General features: G+C 45.6%; 1 protein-coding gene across 5 annotated transcripts in view; it reads left to right on the top strand.

Annotated features, from left to right (window-relative positions):
• Nucleotides 1–23,738, top strand: part of MGAT4D (MGAT4 family member D) — a 480,101-nt gene that overhangs the window by 390,642 nt on the left and 65,721 nt on the right. For 2 of the 5 annotated variants that reach the window (XM_063920377.1, XM_063920378.1), the window contains one exon: nucleotides 3,120–6,036. In XM_063920377.1, the coding sequence (XP_063776447.1) occupies nucleotides 3,120–3,143 (24 nt within the window). In that variant the 3' untranslated portion in view covers nucleotides 3,144–6,036. Of the gene's footprint in view, nucleotides 1–3,119; nucleotides 6,037–23,738 lie in introns of those variants that run through there. The other 3 variants (XR_010177448.1, XR_010177446.1, XR_010177447.1) reach the window with 3 other exon arrangements.

The raw sequence follows: 23,738 nt of genomic DNA, 5'->3' as shown, positions 1-23,738 counted from the left end.
CCTAATGTGACCTCTTCGTGTCCCTCAGGTAGCATTTTTCCCTTCTTATACTAACGCCCTACTCGTGATCAGCAGATTGAGGAGGCGCACTAGCGGCCCCCCCAAACCTGGGTCTTCCCCCCCCCCCCCCCTATATCCTATTCCCATCCCGTCTTGACCCGCTCCCTCTTCTCTCTCTTCTTGCTCTCTCTTTCTTTCCCTAGACTTCATCTTTCTAATGCCATACGCTAAGTGCGTAATATCCGGTTCCCACCCGACAGTAGGGTCTTCTCTTTACTCTCACCCAGAGGTATAATCCATAACTGTTTTTCATTTCAACAAATGTATGATTAATGACTCACATGTTATCCTATTCCTCTTATTTACCTCCTCTCTTTCCTGTCACAAGATGGGAACCGCATGATTCATGTTCTAGAGTTATATCTCTGTTTTTGGTTGTATCTGTTACATGACAACAGCTCACCCCACGTGTGGTGGGGAGCTGTGGTGATATTCATAACCTAAAAATTAAAATAAACAATTTAAAAAAAAAAAAAAAAAGATAAAAAAGGTTTTACGCTGGGTCAAGGGACTCTCAGGCGATAGCTGTGGTCGCACTAGTAACACCGTGGGTGTTCCAGTCGGTCTATATATTCCCTCCTCTTCCTCTCAGACCCAAGGGCTGAGAATTGTAATAAACGGAGGAGTGTGAACAATATTCTTTGCTCCGGATTGGCCAAGAAGGACTCGGTACCCGGAACTGCAAGAAATGCTTTCAGAGGACCCATGGCCTCTGCCTCTCAGTCAGGACATGTTGCAACAGGGACCCTGTCTGATCCAAGACTTACCGTGGCTGCGTTGGACGGCATGGCGGTTGAACGCCGGATCCTAGCGGAAAAGGGCATTCCGGATGCAGTTATTCCTACGCTGATAAAGGCTAGGAAAGACGTGACAGCAAGACTTTTTCACTGTATATGGCGAAAATAGGTTGCTTGGTGTGTGGCCGGGAAGGCCCTACAAAGGAATTCCAGGGGGGTCGATTCCTGCACTTCCTACAGTCAGGAGTGACTATGGGCCTAAAATTAGGATCCATAAAGGCCAAGATTTCGGCCCTATCCCTTTTTCTCTCAAAAAGAACTGGCTTCACTGCCTGAAGTTCGGACGTTGTTACAGGGGTGCTGCATATTCAGCCCCTTTTGTGCCTCCAGTGGCACCTTGGGATCTTAACGTGTGTTGGATTCCTAAAATCCCACTGGTTTGAGCCACTTAAGACCGTGGAGCTAAAATATCTCACGTGGAAAGTGGTCATGCTTTTGGCCTTAGCTTGGACTAGGCGTGTGTCAGAATTGGCGGCTTTGTCATGTAAAAGCCCATATCTGATCTTCCATATGGAAAGGGCAGAATGGAGGACTCGTCCCCAATTTCTCCCTAAGGTGGTATCATCGTTTCATTTGAACCAACCTATTGTGGTGCCTGCGGCTACTAGGGACTTGGAGGATTCCAAGTTGCTGGACGTAGTCCGGGCCCTGAAACTTTGTTTCCAGGACGGCTAGAGTCAGAAAAACTGACTCGCTATTTATCCTGCATGCACCCAACAAGCTGGGTGCTCCTGCTTCAAAGCAGACTATTGCTCGCTGGATCTGTAGCACCATTCAGCTTGCACATTCTGCGGCTGGACTGCCGCATCCTAAATCAGTAAAAGCCCATTCCACGAGGAAGGTGGGCTCTTCTTGGGCGGCTGCCCGAGGGGTCTCGGCTTTACAAATTTGCCGAGCTGCTACTTGGTCGGGTTCAAACACTTTTGCAAAATTCTACAAGTTTGATACCCTGGCTGAGGAGGACCTTGAGTTTGCTCATTCGGTGCTGCAGAGTCATCCGCACTCTCCCGCCCGTTTGGGAGCTTTGGTATAATCCCCATGGTCCTTACGGAGTACCCAGCATCCACTAGGACGTCAGAGAAAATAAGAATTTACTCACCGGTAATTCTATTTCTCGTAGTCCGTAGTGGATGCTGGGAGCCCGTCCCAAGTGCGGACTCTCTGCAATACATGTATATAGTTATTGCTTAACTAAAGGGTTATTGTATGAGCCATCTGTTGAGAGAGGCTCAGTTATTGTTCATACTGTTAACTGGGTATAGTTATCACGAGTTGTACAGTGTGGCTGGTATGAGTCTTACCCTGGATTCCAAATCCTTTCCTAGTAATGTCAGCTCTTCCGGGCACAGTTTCCCTAACTGAGGTCTGGAGGAGGGGCATAGAGGGAGGAGCCAGTGCACACCAGATATAGTACCTAATCTTTTTTTTAAGAGTGCCCAGTCTCCTGCGGAGCCCGTCTATACCCCATGGTCCTTACGGAGTACCCAGCATCCACTACGGACTACGAGAAATAGAATTACCGGTGAGTAAATTCTTATTTTAATTGACATTGAAATGTATTTACTACCAAAATAAAAATTATATATTGTATATTCTTTCTGCTGCCTTTAATAAACAGAGCTGGTATTCTGTTGGTCCAAGGAATGGTTCTGCTATCTATAAGGAGACATAAAAGTTGTTTCTTTGTCCCTCTTATAGTAAATGTATTGTATTACTTTCTATTGGAAACTGGTTTTAATTTCTTTGGCTCAACTGTGTCAAATAGGGTCATATACAATTAGTGATTATTGCTGGGGTAGGTGCTTATAATCTAAGTCTAGTTTAGGTGAACTGCTTCTCTATGGGGAGAATCTAAACTCCGTACAAGCAGAATGAAGTAGACTGTCCACAATAATCTGACTTGTTCCAGAAAATGTTTGTTGAACATACTATACTGTTACATTTCTTTTACAGTAGTTTACAGGCCTCCAAGAGTTTACAATTTTGATAGCTCAGTTTACCAGAGTTGTCTCATGGACACCCTTTTTTGTTTCAGGAACCCCCTTTTATTAAGTGCATTATAAATACATTATACAGTATTAGTAGAAGGTCAATACAGTATATCCTCACCCAACTTTCTTGTTCAAGTAGCCTGTTTGTAGAGATAAGATAAGCTTGCAGCAACAGTGATAGATCTCAGAATTTGTATTTTAAATCATCAAAGAAATGTCTTTAATTGTGCCTCTTTGTTTGATCACATTTGTGTCTATTTTTGGTTTTCAGATATTCATCAAACAGAAGAAATAAGACAATTTTGAGACTGAAGCCTTAAATACTTGGAAAACCCTGCCCTCTTCTGGTGCAGTACAAGACTACTTTGAAGAATATATTGCATCGCTAAAATAATGAAGGAAACTATATAAATGCTCTTCTATTTTTATGGTGAAAATAATTTTGTTATTTATATTTAAAATATGTTGTTCTTTTCTATGAACGATGGGTTTTAATCGCTCCCAGTTTGATTTTTTTTTTTTTTTTTTTTCAATCAACACTAGCAGTTGGTGACAGGAAACGAACTTACACGTAATGCAAGCAACGGAGCGATAACGTTAAACCCAATTAGGTACTTTTTTTTTTTTTTATAAATGGTACAGGAACCTCAATCATTCCAGACGAGGCGATCTTTTTCAGAACCTCTCCCTGACTGAGAAATATACTGTATCCCAGTCTATTAAAGCAAAACCTTACCATATTAATAACATGGGGGTGATGTATGAAAAAACGTCCTAACAGAGGTTATGTGTCCAGGGGCGTATCACCACATTATCGTGGTGATACGCCCGCAGCTGCCACCACAATGTATGATTAAGGCCCCCGCCGATGTGGTAGTGCGTTATCCTACCTTTCCCGCGGTAGCGTACCTTCCACATCGGCGCCGCAATGTGTGCGCATGCACCCTTCTTCTTGTGTGCACCGCCAGAGACCCCCGGCGCATGCGCAGTAGAGCTGTGTGGACCAGCAGAAGAATGTCCACGTTAAATAAAGTTTATTCAAAACCAAAAAAAATAAGTCACTGCACATTTTGAACACATCGCCTGCCCGGGGGAGGCGTTCCAGACCGGCGGCTTCAGGAGACGAAAAGGGACAGCAGAGGCAATCATACATTGCCTCTGCTCTTCGTCTCCCATTCAGTACTGCGGGGAAGTGGTAAGTGGCGGGGGCGCGCGGCGGCCAGTGCATACGGCGTTAACACGCCATTCATACATATGGGTGCAGCGCAAAATGCTGCCTTAAGGTGCGCTGTGGTCAGCGGGAACCACAGCACACTTTCATACATCTGGCCCGTGGTTGCTAAAGCTATGTGTCTCTCTCTCTCTCTAGAATGAACAGTGTGTTATGTATGGAGTGAACAATGGTACTTACTGCAGCAGTTAGTGCTAGATTTTTATTTATTTAATTTGTTATAGACATAAATAGTAGGTATGGAAAATATATCAAAATGACAGAGATCTATGATAATCTGCCCCTTAGTTTGCATTTACAACGTACATACCAGATTCCAATTTCACTTTCGTGGGAAGGATTTGCGCTCCCTGTGTCATATGCATAATCTTTTTCACACCTGAACACACAACACTGGTGGTAATATTAATGCTGTATTGTGCGCTCAGATGTGACCGATTTTATTTGTAAGTGTGGTTTTAAAGCAGTTTTGCCACAGTACATAATTTCCAGTCGGTAATGTAGATATATTAACTGACCTTATTTTTGAGCTAGGCGTGTTCAGACATCAGCATGTCCAGGTAATGGGGTGACTGGAGGATGCACATAGGCCTGTACCTCTCTTGGGGGTCTATTTACTAAGCCTTGGGTGGAGATAAAGTGAATGGAGTTAAAGTACCAGTCAACCAGCTGCTAACTGTTATTTTTTTCAAACACAGCCTATAACATGACAGTTATGAGCTGATTGGCTGGTACTTTATCTCCGTCCAATTTATCTCTCTCCAATTTATCTTTGCTTAGTACATAGACCCCTTGGTTTTAATTGGATTGTTGCCAAGCTCACTTTGGAGGCACATACTGCATGGTCAGCTCAACAGTGTGACAGAAATGAAAATGATAAATGTACCACTAAAACCATATAACTAATAAAGTGATCAGTTTATTGAAAATGTATTTAAGATATATTTTGAAGATTGTTTTGCTTAACTGAAGAATTCTTCTTTACAACAACACAGTGGATGGTTAGGGAGCGGCTGTATGCTGTAAAGGTAGTTCGGCAGCTGGCACTGCAGCGTCAGTATAACAGGCATACAGTGTATACCTGAACGGTTAGGAATGTTGATGTGTAATTTCAGTTCCTAATTGCCTCTATTGTGTATTCAAAGTATGTGTTAATCAGCTGCGCTGACTTTTATGGGGTTAATTGTGGTGGGAATCAAGAGTTTTGGAAACGCTGATTTTAAAATTGTGCCTTGCGTCTTCCGCAAATGTTTTACAAAAGAAATGTTTACACAAATGGCTTAATGACGTTTTAATGTATTGTTTATTGTGAATAATATTTAGGTTTATTATCTTTTGCCACTTTAAGACCAATAGAGACCAATGTCTGGATAATTTATTATGATACTCTTGTTCACCACTCAGTATGTGGCTTTATCATTACAATATATATGAAGGGTATATTAAATACAACAGGAAACAGTAATACATCTCTGCTTTCTCGTACCTTCTTGCATGGTTTGTTTTAACTTTGGGATTCTTTACTTTTGTTCCTTTAAAGCTAATCTATTTTAAAACCAAATAAAGAAATAAAAAGCTGATGAACCCATAAAAAATCATATGTACATAAGTAAAACATGAATTCATGATGTATTGTCTTCCCAAAGATTGGCAAATTTGTACACCGTCTTGGCTCCTGACACATGATCAATCTATATAGATTTGAAGCAATGCTTATGCGTTTCCAGAATTAGAATCCATGTTATATGGCACAATGATATTCCCTGTATATTATAATTACTGGTTTTATTTAACCAAGACTTGTGATCATTCCTTGTCCTGTGATGTCTTGTCTTCTAAAATGTATGTTCTTCCATCCATGTTTTGTTGCACTTTATACCCGAATTACTTTCCCTGCAATCTTGATTAAATCTTTTGCTCAAAGTGAGCTCAATAAGCCTTAAATAAAAAGTATGTTTGGCGTATTTACTGGGACTTTGTCACTTTTCTATTACTTGAATAGATGAATGCAGTGTTTAATTGTAGACATAGCTCTTGGAAATATTTAATCGTAATCTTTTAATGTTCAGGGGCATATTTATCACAATTCACATTTTAAATGCAGTTGTGACCCTATAATATTGATTAATATCGCATTGCAATGTCTATATTATCAGAGGGATGTATCAAATAATGAGGTGCTAGGACAGAGCTTGCAAGAAGGCTCTGTGCCGGAGAGGTGTACACATCAGGTTTTCGGTAAAGTGAAAGCCTTCACTTTTATTAGCAAACTCTGCATATGCACAGTAAGGCAGTCCAGAGTGTGGACATTGAGCATGCAGCCTCTGTCTGACAGAATATAAAGAAAATGGATGTTGGTTATAGAAAATCTTCCCTGATGGGATTTCAAAGATCGGTATGCTGCTGTCTGTATTGTGACTGCCGGCATCCCGTCCACCGGTCAATCATACTGAACCTATGAAAACATTTGTTGTCACATTATCTTAGTAGAAAAAAAAATTGGTAAATATGCCCCTTAATAACAGAAACCTAAATAATAGATATTTAAACATACATCTGTAATACTGGTAAATCTGAAATTGCTACTGCTGCTTTTTAGCTGCTTGGTGTGAAGGAGGTCTTTACATCCGAAAGCAAAACTAACTAGGTCAATGAAACAAACGAGTGTAAACCACAGTCCAGGCAGTGATTTTCTTCTGAGGGAATACATGTGAAATCCTGACGGTTGGGATGCTGGCGGTCACATGACCAACCACGGCATCCTGACAGTGAAGATCCCGACATCGGAGGGGGTAAATATTTCTACCCCTTTCTGTCCCCTGTTAATTACTAAACGGTATAGTTCTCCTCGTTAAGCGCTCTCACAACTGCAGCTGTCTTCCTTCGTATCAAACAGATCAGCTCAGTCTGCGCAAATTACCAAATGGGATACCGAAAGTTATACAAAGGAAACCACAGCGCTGTTTCCAACTATTCTTCAGAGAGTTCCCAATTTCCACATAATTCCCAGCACTTCAGATGCTTGATATTATTCACATTTATATCCTTACATATCACAAAAATGTAGGTTCATTCAAAAGTATTCCAGATAGTCCAACCTGAGACCACAGGTAAGTAGAATAAAAATGCTTTATTAAAAATCCTTTTCTTTCTCTATCGTCCTAGTGGATGCTGGGGTTCCTGAAAGGACCATGGGGAATAGCGGCTCCGCAGGAGACAGGGCACAAAAAGTAAAGCTTTAGGATCAGGTGGTGTGCACTGGCTCCTCCCCCTATGACCCTCCTCCAAGCCTCAGTTAGATTTTTGTGCCCGGCCGAGAAGGGTGCAATCTAGGTGGCTCTCCTAAAGAGCTGCTTAGAAAAGTTTAGCTTAGGTTTTTTATTTTACAGTGAGTCCTGCTGGCAACAGGATCACTGCAACGAGGGACTTAGGGGAGAAGAAGTGAACTCACCTGCGTGCAGGATGGATTGGCTTCTTGGCTACTGGACATTAGCTCCAGAGGGACGATCACAGGTACAGCCTGGATGGTCACCGGAGCCTCGCCGCCGGCCCCCTTGCAGATGCTGAAACGAGAAGAGGTCCAGAATCGGCGGCAGAAGACTCCTCAGTCTTCTTAAGGTAGCGCACAGCACTGCAGCTGTGCGCCATTTTCCTCTCAGCACACTTCACACGGCAGTCACTGAGGGTGCAGGGCGCTGGGAGGGGGGCGCCCTGGGAGGCAAATGAAAACCTTTTTTGGCTAAAAATACCTCACATATAGCTTCCGGGGGCTATATGGAGATATTTAACCCCTGCCAGAATCCGTTAAGAGCGGGAGACGAGGCCGCCGAAAAAGGGGCGGGGCCTATCTCCTCAGCACACAGCGCCATTTTCCCTCACAGAAAGGCTGGAGGGAAGGCTCCCAGGCTCTCCCCTGCACTGCACTACAGAAACAGGGTTAAAACAGAGAGGGGGGGCACTAATTTGGCGTTAGAAATATATAAAAAAGATGCTATAAGGGAAAACACTTATATAAGGTTGTCCCTATATAATTATAGCGTTTTTGGTGTGTGCTGGCAAACTCTCCCTCTGTCTCTCCAAAGGGCTAGTGGGTCCTGTCCTCTATCAGAGCATTCCCTGTGTGTGTGCTGTGTGTCGGTACGTGTGTGTCGACATGTATGAGGACGATGTTGGTGAGGAGGCGGAGCAATTGCCTGTAATGGTGATGTCACTCTCTAGGGAGTCGACACCGGAATGGATGGCTTATTTAGGGAATTACGTGATAATGTCAACACGCGCCAAGGTCGGTTGACGACATGAGACGGCCGATAAACAATTAGTACCGGTCCAGACGTCTCAAAAACACCGTCAGGGGTTTTAAAACGCCCGTTTACTTTAGTCGGTCGACACAGACACAGACAGGGACACTGAATCCAGTGTCGACGGTGAATAAACAAACGTATTCCTTATTAGGGCCACACGTTAAGGGCAATGAAGGAGGTGTTACATATTTCTGATACTACAAGTACCACAAAAGAGGGTATTATGTGGGATGTGAAAAAACTACCGTAGTTTTTCCTGAATCAGATAAATTAAATGAAGTGTGTGATGATGCGTGGGTTCCCCCCGATAGAAAATATGGGCGGTATACCCTTTCCCGCCAGAAGTTAGGGCGCGTTGGGAAACACCCCTTAGGGTGGATAAGGCGCTCACACGCTTATCAGAACAAGTGGCGGTACCGTCTATAGATAGGGCCGTCCTCAAGGAGCCAGCTGACAGGAGGCTGGAAAAATATCATAAAAAGTATATACACACATACTGGTGTTATACTGCGACCAGCGATCGCCTCAGCCTGGATGTGCAGAGCTGGGGTGGCTTGGTCGGATTCCCTGACTAAAAATATTGATACCCTTGACAGGGACAGTATTTTATTGACTATAGAGCATTTAAAGGATGTATTTCTATATATGCGAGATGCACAGAGGGATATTTGCACTCTGGCATCAAGAGTAAGTGCGATGTCCATATCTGCCAGAAGATGTTTATGGACACGACAGTGGTCAGGTGATGCAGATTCCAAACGGCACAAAGGTGTATTGCCGTATAAAGGAAGAGGAGTTATTTGGGGTCGGTCCATCGGACCTGGTGGCCACGGCAACTGCTGGAAAATCCACCGTTTTTACCCTAAGTCACATCTCTGCAGAAAAAGACACCGTCTTTTCAGCTTCAGTCCTTTCGTCCCTATAAGAGTCATATCTGCCCAGGGATAGAGGAAAGGGAAGAAGACTGCAGCAGGCAGCCCATTCCCAGGAACAGAAGCGTTCCAACCCTTCTGACAAGCTCTCAGCATGACGCTGAGACCGTACAGGACCCCTGGATCCTCATCCTACAAGTAGTATCCCAGGGGTACAGTTTGGAATGTCGAGACGTTTCCCCTGCGCAGGCTCCTGAAGGCTGCTTTACCAAGGTCTCCCTCCGACAAGGAGGCAGTATGGGAAAAAATTCACGAGCTGTATTCCCAGCAGGTGATAATTAAATTACCCCTCCTACAACAAGAAAAGGGGTATTATTCCACACTATATTGTGGTACTGAAGCCAGAAGGCTAGGTGAGACCTATTCTACATCTAAAAAAATTTGAACACTTACAAAGGTTCAAATCAAGATGGAGTCACTCAGAGCAGTGATAACGAACCGGGAAGAAGGGGACTATCTGGTGTCCCGAGACATCAGGGATGCTTACCTCCATGTCCCAAATTTGCCCTTATCACTAAGGGTACCTCAGGTTCGTGGTACAGAACTGTCACTATCAGTTTCAGACGCTGCCGTTTGGATTGTCTACGGCACCCCGGGTCTTTACCAAGGTAATGGCCGAAATGATGGTTCTTCTTCGAAGAAAAGGCGTCTTAATTATCCCTTACTTGGACGATCTCCTGATAAGGGCAAAGTCCAGGGAACAGTTGGAGGTCGGAGTAGCACTATCTCGGATACTGTTACAACAGCAGGGGTGGATTCTAAAGATTCCAAAATCGCAGCTGATCCCGACAACAAGTCTCCTGTGCTTAGGGATGATTCTGGACACAGTCCAGAAAAAGGTGTTTCTCCCGGAAGAGAAAGCCAGGGAGTTATCCGAGCTAGTCAGGAACCTCCTAAAATCAGTGCATCATTGCACAAGGGCCATGGTAAAAAAAATGGTGACTTCCTTCGAAGCAATTCCAGTCGGCAGATTTCATGCAAGAACTTTTCAGTGGGATCTGCTGGACAAATGGTCCGGATCGCATCTTCAGATGCATCAGCGGATAACCCTATATCCAAGGACAAGGGTGTCTCTCCTGTGGTGGTTACAGAGTGCTCATCTTCTAGAGGGCCGCAGATTCGGCATTCAGTTTTGGATGTTGGTGACCACGGAGGCCAGCCCGAGAGGCTGGGGAGCAGTCACACAAGGAAAAAATTTCCAGGGAGTGTGATCAAGTCTGGAGATTTTTCTCCACATAAATATAGCTAAGGGTAAATTTATAATGCTCTAAGCTTAGCAAGACCTCTGCTTCAAGGTCAGCCGGTATTGATCCAGTGGGATAAAACATCACGGCAGTCGCCCACGTAAATAGACAGGGCGGCACAAGAAGCAGGAGGGCAGTGGCAAAAACTGCAAGGACTTTTCGCTGGGCGGAAAATCATGTGATAGCACTGTCAGCAGTGTTTCATTCCGGGAATGGAAACTGGGAAGCAGACTTCCTCAGTAGGCACGACCTCCACCCGGCAGAGTGGGAACTTCATGGGGAAGTTTTCCACATAATTGTAAACCGTTGGGAATTACCAAAGGTGGACATGATGGCGTCCCGTCTGAACAAAAAACGGGACAGGTATTGCGCCAGGTTAAGAGACCCTCAGGCAATAGCTGTGGACGTTCTGGTAACACCGTGGGTGTACCAGTCGGTGTATGTGTTCCATCCTCTGCTTTTCATACCTAAGGTACTGAGAATTATAAGACGTAGAGGAGTAAGAACTATACTCATGGCTCCGGATTGGCCAAGAAGGACTTGGTACCCGGAACTTCAAGAGATGCTCACAGAGGACTTATGGCCTCTGCCGCTAAGAAGGGACTTGTTTCAGCAAGTACCATGTCTGTTCCAAGACTTACCGCAGCTGCGTTTGACGGCATGGCGGTGGAACGCCGGATCCTAAGGGAAAAGGCATTCAGGAAGAGGTCATTCCTACCCTGGTCAAAGCCAGAAAGGAGGTGACCGCACAACATTATCACCACATGTGGCGAAAATATGTTGCGTGGTGTGAGGCCAGGAAGGCCCCACGAAGAAATTTCAACTCGGTCGATTCCTGCATTTCTTGCAAACAGGAGTGTCTATGGGCCTCAAATTGGGGTCCATTAAGGTTCAAATTTCGGCCCTGTCGATTTTTCTTCCAGAAAGAAGTGGCTTCAGTTCCTGAAGTCCAGAAGTTTGTCAAGGGAGTATTGCATATACAACCCCCTTTTGTGCCTCCAGTGGCACTGTGGGATCTCAACGTAGTTCTGGGATTCCTCAAAACACATTGGTTTAAAACCAGTCAAATCTGTGGATTTGAAGCATCTCACATGAAAAGTGAACATGCTCTTGGACCTGGCCTGGACCAGGCGAGTGTCAAATTGGTGTTTTTTTTTCTCAAAAAAGCCCATATCTGTTTGTCCATTCGGACAGGGCAGAGCTGCGGACTCGTCCCCAGTTCTCTCCCTAAGGTGGTGTCAGTGTTTCACCTGAACCAGCTTATTGTGGTGTCTTGCGCCTACTAGGGACTTGGAGGACTCCAAGTTGCTAGATGTGGTCAGGGCCCTGAAAATATAGGTTCCAGGACGGCTGGAGTCAGGAAAACTGACTTGCTGTTATCCTGTATGCACCCAACAAACTGGGTGCTCTTGCTTTTAAGCAGACTTTTGCTAGTTGGATGTGTAATACAATTCAGCTTGCACATTCTGTGGCAGGCCTGCCACAGCCAAAATATGTAAATGCCCATTCCACAAGGAAGGTGGGCTCATCTTGGGCGGCTGCCCGAGGGGTCTCGGCTTTACAACTTTGCCGAGCGGCTATTTAGTCAGGGGCAAACACGTTTGTAAAATCCTACAAATTTGATACCCTGGCTAAGGAGGACCTGGAGTTCTCTCATTCGGTGCTGCAGAGTCATCCGCACTCTCCCGCCAGTTTGGGAGCTTTGGTATAATCCCCATGGTCCTTTCAGGAACCCCAGCATCCACTAGGACGATAGAGAAAATAAGAATTTACTTACCGATAATTCTATTTCTCGGAGTCCGTAGTGGATGCTGGGCGCCCATCCCAAGTGCGGATTATCTGCATTACTTGTACATAGTTACAAAAATCGGGTTATTATTGTTGTGAGCCATCTTTTCAGAGGCTCCGCTGTTATCATACTGTTAACTGGGTTCAGATCACAGGTTCTACAGTGTGATTGGTGTGGCTGGTATGAGTCTTACCCGGGATTCATAAATCCTTCCTTATTGTGTACGCTCGTCCGGGCACAGTACCTAACTGAGGCTTGGAGGAGGGTCATAGGGGGAGGAGCCAGTGCACACCACCTGATCCTAAAGCTTTACTTTTTGTGCCCTGTCTCCTGTGGAGCCGCTATTCCCCATGGTCCTTTCAGGAACCCCAGCATCCACTACGGACTCCGATAAATAGAATTATCGGTAAGTAAATTCTTATTTTAAAAGCCGTAAATTCTTGCAAGATGCAGCTATGGTTTCTACAGGATAAATGGAGCACAGTCCCGGATTATAGATGTACACAGTTATGGAGCTCACCAGATCCTTGGGACAGTGCCAGATTAAGGTCCACATGGGCCTGGAGCTGAAATTTATGAAGGGCCTATTGTGTGCCTCGTTAGGAGGTGTGACAAGTGATGTGGAGATGTGACCAATGTGGTGTGGGTGTGGTTTACTTAGTGGGTGTGGCCTGTGCTGTATGTGTCGATATTCCCATGGAGCTCATAGCTAGTGTCTACTTTCAACTACTTAAGTGAAGCTATAACAACAAAAAGTTTGTGACCATATATACAGAACCATCAATGACCGCCATATGATACAGAGAGCATCAGAGTGACCACCATATAATACAGAGACCATTGCAGCGACCGCCACATGATACAGAAAGCATTGCAGTACAGCCATATGATACAGAGAACATTGGAGTGAACACCACATAATACCGAGAGCATCACAATGACTGCCACATAAAAAAGATAGAGTTACAGTGTCCAAATTAGAGAGCATCACAGTGACTAACACATAATACACAAAGTATCCAAATGACATCAACACACTAAAGAACATTGCAATAAATGCCACACAGAGAGCTCCAACCACCATCATAAAATACAAAGGGCACCACACCCAGGGGGTGTGACACAGGGCAATGTGGGGTAAAACTGAGAGGAGATGACTCTGAGGAGACAGGAGTGTGAGGATAGAAATAGAGGTCTGAAGCATAGGTAGTCTAGGAGATTGCTAGACTGGGTGTTATGGGTGTGAACAGGTCTCTGGATTAAAGGACACTGTGTAGAGGTGAGTGTCTCTGGATGAAAGGATAGAGTGTACCTGGATGCACGGACAGGGTGAAAGGGTAATGGTTTCTGTATGCAGGGACCGGGTGTAGGGTTGAGGGTACCTGGATGCAAGAACAGGGTATGGGTACTGGGATGCAGGGACAGGGTGTAGGGGTGAGGTTATCGGGATGCAGAGAGAGGGTGTAAAGGGTGAGGGTATTGGGATACAGGGACAGGTTGTAAGGGTAATGGTACCTGGATTGAGGGACAAGGTGTAGGAGTTATGGTATCTGGATGCATGAACAGCGTGTAGGGGTGACGATACCTAGATGCAGGGACAGTGTGTAGAGGTGACAGTACCTGGATATAGGGAAAGGGTATAGGTGTGAGGCTATCAGAACATAGGGACAGGGTGCAGGGGTGATGGTACTGGAATGCAGGGGTGACGGTAGCTGGAAGCAGGGACAGGGTATAGGGGTGAAATAAATGGAGGGACAATACAAAGCTCCTATAGATCACCCTGATAAGTGCCATAGGCTGCATGTGCCCAGCTGCGTGTAGTGGTTTAAATCAGAACATCATGTTAGAGGATCCCTGGACAAATGACTAGGGGGGCTGAAGCACCTCCAATAATTGGGCTCTTACCCACTCTCCCAGCAGCAGGTGGTCTTTACAAGAGCTCGGGAATTCCTTTCCTGGGAAGATATCTCAATTCTCAGGAGGCATATTGGGTTGTCTAGGGCTGCTCCAGGGTCATCCACAGAAGTCAGTGTCAGACTGGGGCATCAAGGGCCCACAGAGGAATGCAATGGCAGGGGCCCACTGTAGGGACATAACCAGCCTTAGGTAAGTGTGGCCATCAGTTGGAGGGGTGTGGTCAACCCACATTATAATATAAATAATCTGTGCCCCTTTTATTAGATTAGCATTAATCCATGCCCCTTTACTAAAATATCATTAATCTGTTCCCCTTTAAAAAAAATATCAATAATCGGTGACCCTTTTAATAGATTAGCAATAATACACATGAGGAAGGATGTAATGTAGTCCGAGTTCGCTGGACATGCGAGTTGCCGGCTGAACTCTGACATTTTTCTGAAGGGACAATCACATACAAGGCATGGCTTTGCCTTGTAAATGAATGCCCCTTTAAAAAAAAGTCCAAGTTCGGCCGGCTACCCGCACGTCCAGCGAACTCGGACGGCATTACATCCCTCCCATAGTTTACACAAAAAGGGAAGAATACAATTGCAGGTGAAATTCTCATCCCCGCAAATTAGTACTATGCCAGCTCCGAGTTGTACAATTTTGTAAACAGCTTTATGGGTCTGCGTACAAAATTGTTCAAATTCGCGTCACACCCAGCATTTTGGTTTTATGTGCCTAAACCTGGCCTGTCTGGGTGAGATTAGTGTGAAAAAAAATAAAACAATTTAATTGCACCCTGCAATCTCCCATCACTTTAGACGGGAGAACGGGTGTGCAAAACACTTGAAACTCCTCCCTAGTGTACATATACAGTATACATATGTGCATATACACAGTATGGGATGCGGTCATGTGACCGGTGCTCGGGATCCCAGCAGCCAGTCACACAGCCCCAACCCCACAGTATACACGTACAGTATATATACTGCAGGGATAGGCAATGTCCAGCACACCAGATGTTGTGGAATTAAATATCTCAGCGTATCCTTCCACAGTTATAGTTTGCCCTAACAGCAAATTTATGGCAATACATGCTGGGATTGTAAACTGTAGCTGGAGTGCTGAACATTGCCTACCCGTACACATGCTGCGGCGGCCGGCGGGGATTGACATCTGAGCTGGGCGGGCGTGTGTACACGCCCGCCCAGTTCATGACATCAGTCCCCGACGGCTCGGGCAGTGTGTATGCACCGCACACTGCCCGATCCGTCCATAGATATATCTGCAGATCAATTGATCTGCAGATATATCTATTAGTGTGTACCCACCTTTAGGGTTATGTCATGGGTGGAGGGGTTAGGTTCAGGCTGCGGGAAGGGGGGGTTACGTTTACGCACCACTGGGGAGGGTTAGGGTTAGGCTGCGGGGAGGGAGGGTTAAGGTTAGGGGGGTTGGTGGGGAAGGTAAGTATAGTTACCGAACCCCTGTCGGCATCTTCTCCATCGGGATACCGCTGTCAGTCTTATGACTGCCGGCATCCCAAACGCCGGTAAAATGTATCACACCCAGCATATGTATGCAGTGTACATAGACATACCTACAAGTATACATACATAGAATGCATGTTTACATTTACATAGCATAAATACCAATACAAAAAATACATATACATAGTACAGTATACATGCACACATATAGTATACACACCTATAAATAGACTATATATACTGTACATAGTGTGCATGCAGATATAGTGTACATATATGTAGTATATTTTAATACACTTCATTATTCCTGAACTTATTGCCTCCAGTGCCGTTCTTTTTTTGGAGTGGTAGATATATATATATATATATATATATATATATATATATAAAATATGTGTGTGGCACTTGCTATGCCGGCTGTCGGGATCCCGGCGCTCAGTATACCGGTGCCGGAATCCCGATACCTATTCTCCTACTTAGGGTGTCCACGACACTCCTGAAGGGAGAATAAATCCACCGTGCCCGCAGCGTGGCAAGCCCGCAAGGGGCTCTTTTGCGCTTGCCCCGCTGCCGGTATACCGTCGGTCGGGATCCCGGCGCCAGTATACTGGGCGCCGGGATCACGAGCGCCGGCATACCGTAGTGTGTGTGTGTGTATGTATGTATGTATGTGTGTATGTATATATATATATATATATATATATATATATATATATATATATATATATATATATATATATATATATATATATATATTGTGACAAGAACACTGGGATAGTGTTTGAGGGCAGGTATATTTGTCCCAGGTTCTTGTCTTACATGTTTTAGAAAATGTTAACTTCTAGGAAAAATGCTTTTTGTTTTGTCTGAACCTTTTCAGTTTGCTGTAAAAGCTGGGTAAAGGCTCTGAGAGAGAGATAAGGCGAGTTCTAGACATTGGGCCCAGTTCGGGTCTTTGGCCTCACAGAGGGCTAATCAGGGTTTCAGCTGTGTAAGAGTGTTATAGTGCTTCTAACCTGATTAGTATGGGCAGACTGCCTGGGAAGGCTGGAGGATCTGTGTGTGAGAGACACGCTTTCTGATGCAAGTAAGCTATACAGTATGTACTGAAGAACTCTGTGTTTTGTTTAGTGACAGTTAGGAATATCTTATGTTTAGTTAGTGCCGGACAGGCAAGGTATTTTTATTTTTGGGTTTTGTTTTATTTTCTGTTTCAATAAAACTGGCCGGGGTCAGTTGTACCAGAAACTGGACTTGTGTTGTTCCTCAGCTGCTGCGTGCGGCCATATTCCCCAGGAAAAGGCGCCTTGCACCCCTACAGTGTTACAACTTGGTGGAGAATGCGAGCACACCGTTCTGCGCATAAGTGAAAGCAGCAGCTTTGTGAGGCCTGCAGAAAACGGTGGTTTATGCAGATACAGCCCAGTGTGAAGTTACTGAGACTCACCCCTGAGGGTTTGATATGTCCTGGGTGAAAGCAGCTACAAAGCCGCCTGAAAAATCTGTCGACATGGAGGATCTGCTTAAAGCCTTGCTGCAAGCTACAGCGGCTCAGCAGGAGGCCAACAGACAGCAGCAGGTGGCAATGGAGGAAAATATAAGACAGCAGCAGGTGGCAGTGGAGGAAAATAAGAGACAACAGCAGGCAGTTGTTGATGAACTTTACAGGCAACAGCGTCAGGATAGACAGGCCTTAACAAGTGGTGCAGAGCCTTGCAGCCCGGATTGGAGATGTGGCCGTCAGTGCTCCGACCAGCTCTAGTTCTATACGGGCCAGTCACTTCCTGCAGAAAATGACAGAGGCTGATGATGTGGAGGCCTACTTGACCACGTTTGAAAGGACTGCAGAGCGTGAGAACTGGCCAAAAGCACAGTGGGCCAGTCTGCTGGCACCTTTTCTGTCAGGTGAGCCCCAAAAAGCTTACTTTGATTTAAGCCCTGCTGAGGCTCGGGACTATGATAAACTAAAGACTGAGATCCTGACCCGCCTGGGAGTCACGCTGTCAGTACGAGCACAACGGGTGCACCGTTGGCTGTACGCCATGGAGAAGCCTCCGCGCTCCCAGATGCACGACCTTATTCAGCTAACAAAAAAATGGCTACAGCCAGAGACATTAACTGGTCCCCAGATGGTGGAAAGAGTCGTCATGGACCGCTACTTGAGATCTTTGCCCATGGTCCTGCGCAAGTGGGTGAGCCATGGAAACCCGGGTACTGCTGACCAATTAGTGGACATGGTAGAGAGGTATTTGGCAGCAGAGGAACTACTGATGACCACCCAGCAACCCATAGATCCTCGACAGCGCCCTTCAGTAAAGACTGGTAAGACTGTTCCGTGGGAAAACGTTGCTGGGCGGTTAAGAGAACGCAGGGCTGGAGAGACTGTAAACACTGGCCCTGGAGACAGGCCAATGGGGCTAGAACGGTCTATGCTGCCCAAACGGGTTGATAATCGTGTGGTTAAATGTTTTAGGTGTGGTATGCCAGGTCATGTTATTGCCAATTGCCCAGTCACGCAAGAACCCATGCAATGTGATGCTGCCTTTGAATGTCGCAGAATGTCTTTCTTTGCTAGGTTAGCCTGTACTGTGGTACCTTCACCTGAGCTGGAAAAACAAATGTGTGATGTGTTCTTAGAGGGTAACCGGGTAGAGGCCTTGCTAGATTCAGGAAGTTTAGTTACCCTCGTGAAAGCTGGGTTAGTGAACCCCTTAAAGGTCCAGCAAATACCTATTGGGGTAACTTGCATACATGGGGATACCCAACATTATGCCACTGCTGAGGTGAATATAGAAACTTGTTGTGGGTCAGCAATGGTTAAAGTGGGACTGGTCCCTACCTTGGTGCATGAGGCCATAATAGGGAGGGATTTTCCTCATTTTTGGAAACTGTGGGAATCACGGTTATCAACAGATGTGAGAAGTAAAAAGCCAGTTGATAATACCGGTGATTTTATGGATGTACGTGGGTCTTCGGAACTTTCTGGCCCTTTGCCTTTTGCTAGTTTGGCTGGGGAAGTGACAGATGGGGAGTCCAGTGAGGACCCTCTTGCCGGGAACAGAGACATAGTAGTTAGAACTGAAAGCGTGCCTGACCTGGAGGTAAAGAAGGATCTGTTTGCGTCTGAACAGTTAAAGGATCCTACCTTAATAAAGGCTAGAGAGAATGTTAAGATTGTTAATGGGGAACCTGTGGTACCAGGTGACAGGGTTACGTATCCCCACATGGCCATCTGTAATGAGCTCTTGTACCACATTGTCAAAAGGGGTGAGGATGTGGTGGAACAGCTGGTAGTTCCCCAGCCTTATCGGAGAACGGTACTAGATTTAGCTCATAGTCACGTTACCGCAGGACATTTAGGGGCAGAAAAAACCACTGAAAGAGTTTTACAAAGGTTCTTTTGGCCAGGGGTTTATAAAGAAGTGTCTGAATATTGTTCTTCCTGTCCTGAATGCCAGTATCATGCCCCTAGACCCCATTTCAGGAGCCCTCTAGTTCCCATGCCTATTATAGAGGTCCCGTTTGACAGAATAGCCATGGATCTCGTGGGGCCCTTGTTAAAGTCTGCTCGGGGCCATCAGTATATCCTGGTAATTATGGACTATGCCACTCGATATCCTGAGGCTGTCCCTTTACGCACTATCACAACCAAGGCGATAGCTAGGGAGCTGGTGCAGGTATTTAGTAGAGTGGGAATACCAAAAGAAATTTTGACTGACCAAGGTACTCCATTTATGTCAAGGATCATGAAAGAGTTGTGCAAGTTATTTAAGGTCACTCATCTCAGGACGTCCATCTACCATCCCCAAACTGACGGGTTGGTGGAAAGGTTTAATAAAACATTAAAAAGTATGTTAAAAAAGGTTGTTGAGAGAGATGGGAAAAACTGGGATTGTTTGTTGCCCTACTTGTTAATGGCCATCAGAGAAGTTCCTCAGTCCTCTACGGGGTTTTCTCCATTTGATTTGTTGTATGGTAGACACCCCAGAGGGCTGTTGGATATTGCCAAAGAGACGTGGGAAGGACAGCCCACTCCTTATAGAAGCGTTATTGAGCATGTAACACAAATGCAGGATAGGATTGCAGCCGTGGTACCTGTTGTCAGAGAGCACATGGAACAGGCCCAAAGTGCTCAACAGAGGGTCTATAACCGGAGTGCCAAGATACGGGAATTTGCTCCTGGCGATAGAGTTCTTGTTTTGGTACCCACTGTGGAAAGCAAATTCCTAGCTAAATGGCAGGGTCCATTTGAGATTAGGGAAAAAGTGAATGAGGTTAATTACAAAGTATACCAGCCGGGAAAGAGAAAACCCGAACAGATCTACCATGTTAACTTAATCAAACCCTGGAAAGATAGGTTGTCTCTGTCAGCGGAGCCTTGCCCTTCGGTGTCTTCACCCCGGTTGCTTCCCGCAGTGAAGGTGTCAGAGACCTTATCAGCTGATCAGAACAATCAGGTTAAAGAATTTCTCATCCAAAATAGGGAGGTATTTTCAGAGCTGCCTGGCCGAACGACCATAATAAAACATGACATTGTCACAGAACCAGGGGTCAGGGTTCATTTAAAGCCATATAGGATTCCTGAAGCTCAGCGAGAAGCTATTTCTAAGGAAGTTAAAACCATGTTAGAACTGGGAGTCATAGAGGAGTCTAACAGTGAGTGGTCCAGTCCCATAGTGCTCATCCCGAAGCCCGACGGTAGCATACGCTTCTGTAATGACTTTCGTAAGTTAAATGAGGTGTCCAAGTTTGACGCATACCCCATGCCCCGTGTGGATGAGCTTGTAGAAAGGCTGGGAACAGCCAGGTTTCTCACCACATTGGACCTGACCAAAGGTTACTGGCAAATACCTTTATCTGATAGCGCCAAAGAAAAAACAGCCTTTTCGGTTCCGGAGGGGCTGTACCAGTATAAGATGTTACCCTTTGGGTTGCATGGGGCTCCAGCAACCTTTCAACGGGCGATGGATAAAATTTTGAGGCCCCATAGAAAATATGCAGCTGCCTATTTGGATGATGTGGTAATTCACAGTACAGACTGGGGGTCCCATTTGGTTAAAGTACAAGCAGTACTGGACTCAATCAGAGAGGCAGGGTTAACTGCTAACCCAAAGAAGTGCTGCCTCGCAATGGAGGAGGTCAAATACTTGGGCTTCACCATAGGCAGAGGTCTGATTAGGCCCCAATTGAATAAAGTTGATGCTATTCAAAACTGGCCTCGTCCAGTGAATAAAAAACAGGTAAGGGCTTTTTTGGGAATTACTGGGTACTATAGACGGTTTATTCCTAATTTTGCGACCACAGCGGTGCCGTTGTCAGACCTTACCAAAGGGAAGCAGTCAAATGTGGTGAAATGGAACCCTGATGCAGAAAAGGCGTTCCAAGCGTTAAAAGTGGCTTTGTGTTCACAACCGGTGTTGATAACACCAGATTTTTCAAAAGAATTTGTGGTACAGACAGATGCCTCAGAGGTAGGGATAGGTGCTGTGCTGTCCCAAACCAGAGATGGGGACGAACACCCTATCATTTATTTGAGTAGGAAACTCAATGAGCATGAAAAAAGGTATGCCATTGTGGAAAAGGAGGCTTTGGCCATTAAGTGGGCACTAGATACCTTGAGGTATTACCTCTTGGGTAGACAATTCAGACTAGTGACAGACCATGCCCCTTTAAAATGGATGTATGTAAATAGAGGCAAGAATGCTCGTGTAACTAGATGGTTTCTAGCGTTGCAGGACTTTAAGTTTACTGTCGAACATAGACCGGGAACACAATTGGCCAACGCAGATGCATTGTCTCGCATCTTCTGTTTGGGGGCTACAAGTGTTCCGGCCCCTAGGTCGAAACAGGGGAGGGGGATATGTGACAAGAACACTGGGATAGTGTTTGAGGGCAGGTATATTTGTCCCAGGTTCTTGTCTTACATGTTTTAGAAAATGTTAACTTCTAGGAAAAATGCTTTTTGTTTTGTCTGAACCTTTTCAGTTTGCTGTAAAAGCTGGGTAAAGGCTCTGAGAGAGAGATAAGGCGAGTTCTAGACATTGGGCCCAGTTCGGGTCTTTGGCCTCACAGAGGGTTAATCAGGGTTTCAGCTGTGTAAGAGTGTTATAGTGCTTCTAACCTGATTAGTATGGGCAGACTGCCTGGGAAGGCTGGAGGATCTGTGTGTGAGAGACACGCTTTCTGATGCAAGTAAGCTATACAGTATGTACTGAAGAACTCTGTGTTTTGTTTAGTGACAGTTAGGAATATCTTATGTTTAGTTAGTGCCGGACAGACAAGGTATTTTTATTTTTGGGTTTTGTTTTATTTTCTGTTTCAATAAAACTGGCCGGGGTCAGTTGTACCAGAAACTGGACTTGTGTTGTTCCTCAGCTGCTGCGTGCGGCCATATTCCCCAGGAAAAGGCGCCTTGCACCCCTACAGTGTTACAATATATATATATATATATATATATATATATATATATATATATATATATTTCTCTGATGTCCTAAGTGGATGCTGGGACTCCGTAAGGACCATGGGGAATAGCGGCTCCGCAGGAGACTGGGCACAACTAAAGAAAGCTTTAGGACTACCTGGTGTGCACTGGCTCCTCCCACTATGACCCTCCTCCAGACCTCAGTTAGAATCTTGTGCCCGGCTGAGCTGGATGCACACTAGGGGCTCTCCTGAGCTCCTAGAAAAGAAAGTATATTTTAGGTTTTTTATTTTCAGTGAGATCTGCTGGCAACAGACTCACTGCTACGAGGGACTAAGGGGAGAAGAAGCGAACCTACCTGACTGGAGATAGTTTGGGCTTCTTAGGCTACTGGACACCATTAGCTCCAGAGGGATCGAACACAGGACCCGACCTCGATCGTTCGTTCCCGGAGCCGCGCCGCCGTCCCCCTTACAGAGCCAGAAGCATGAAGATTGTCCTGAAAATCGGCGGCAGAAGACTTCGGTCTTCAACAAGGTAGCGCACAGCACTGCAGCTGTGCGCCATTGCTCCTCATGCACACCTCACACTCTGGTCACTGATGGGTGCAGGGCGCTGGGGGGGGGGGGGGGCGCCCTGAGCAGCAATATTAAACACCTTGGCTGGCAAATCTACACAATATATAGTCATATAGGCTATATATGTGTAAAATACCCCTGCCAGAGATCCATAAAAAGCGGGAGAAAGTCCGCCGAAAAAGGGGCGGGGCTATCTCCCTCAGCACACTGGCGCCATTTTTTCTTCACAGTGCAGCTGGAAGACAGCTCCCCAGGCTCTCCCCTGTAGTTTTCAGGCTCAAAGGGTTAAAAAGAGAGGGGGGGCACTAAATTTATGCGCAATATTGTGTATACAAGCAGCTATTGGGGAAAAAATCACTCAGTTAGTGTTAATCCCTGCATTATATATAGCTCTGGTGTGTGCTGGCATACTCTCTCTCTGTCTCCCCAAAGGACTTTGTGGGGTCCTGTCCTCAGTCAGAGCATTCCCTGTGTGTGTGCGGTGTGTCGGTACGGCTGTGTCGACATGTTTGAGGAGGAAGGTTATGTGGAGGCGGAGCAGATGCCGATAAATGTGATGTCGCCCCCTGGGGGGCCGACACCAGAGTGGATGGATAGGTGGAAGGTATTAACCGACAGTATCAACTCCTTACATAAAAGGCTGGATGACGTAACAGCTATGGGACAGCCGGCTTCTCAGCCCGCGCCTGCCCAGGCGTCTCAAAGGCCATCAGGGGCTCAAAAACGCCCGCTACCTCAGATGGCAGACACAGATGTCGACACGGAGTATGACTCCAGTGTCGACGAGGTTGAGACATACACAATCCACTAGGAACATCCGTTGCATGATCTCGGCAATGAAAAATGTGTTACACATTTCTGACATTAACCCAGATACCACAAAAAAAAGGGGTTTTATGTTTGGGGAGAAAAAGCAGACAGTGTTTTGTTCCCCCATCAGATGAGTGAATGAAGTGTGTGAAGAAGCGTGGGTTCTCCCGATAAGAAACTGGTAAT

This window comes from Pseudophryne corroboree, chromosome 1, assembly GCF_028390025.1.
Source record: "Pseudophryne corroboree isolate aPseCor3 chromosome 1, aPseCor3.hap2, whole genome shotgun sequence".
Taxonomy (NCBI): domain Eukaryota; kingdom Metazoa; phylum Chordata; class Amphibia; order Anura; family Myobatrachidae; genus Pseudophryne; species Pseudophryne corroboree.
Note: the sequence above shows the minus strand (reverse complement) of the source record. Positions and strands in the feature narration are given on the sequence as shown.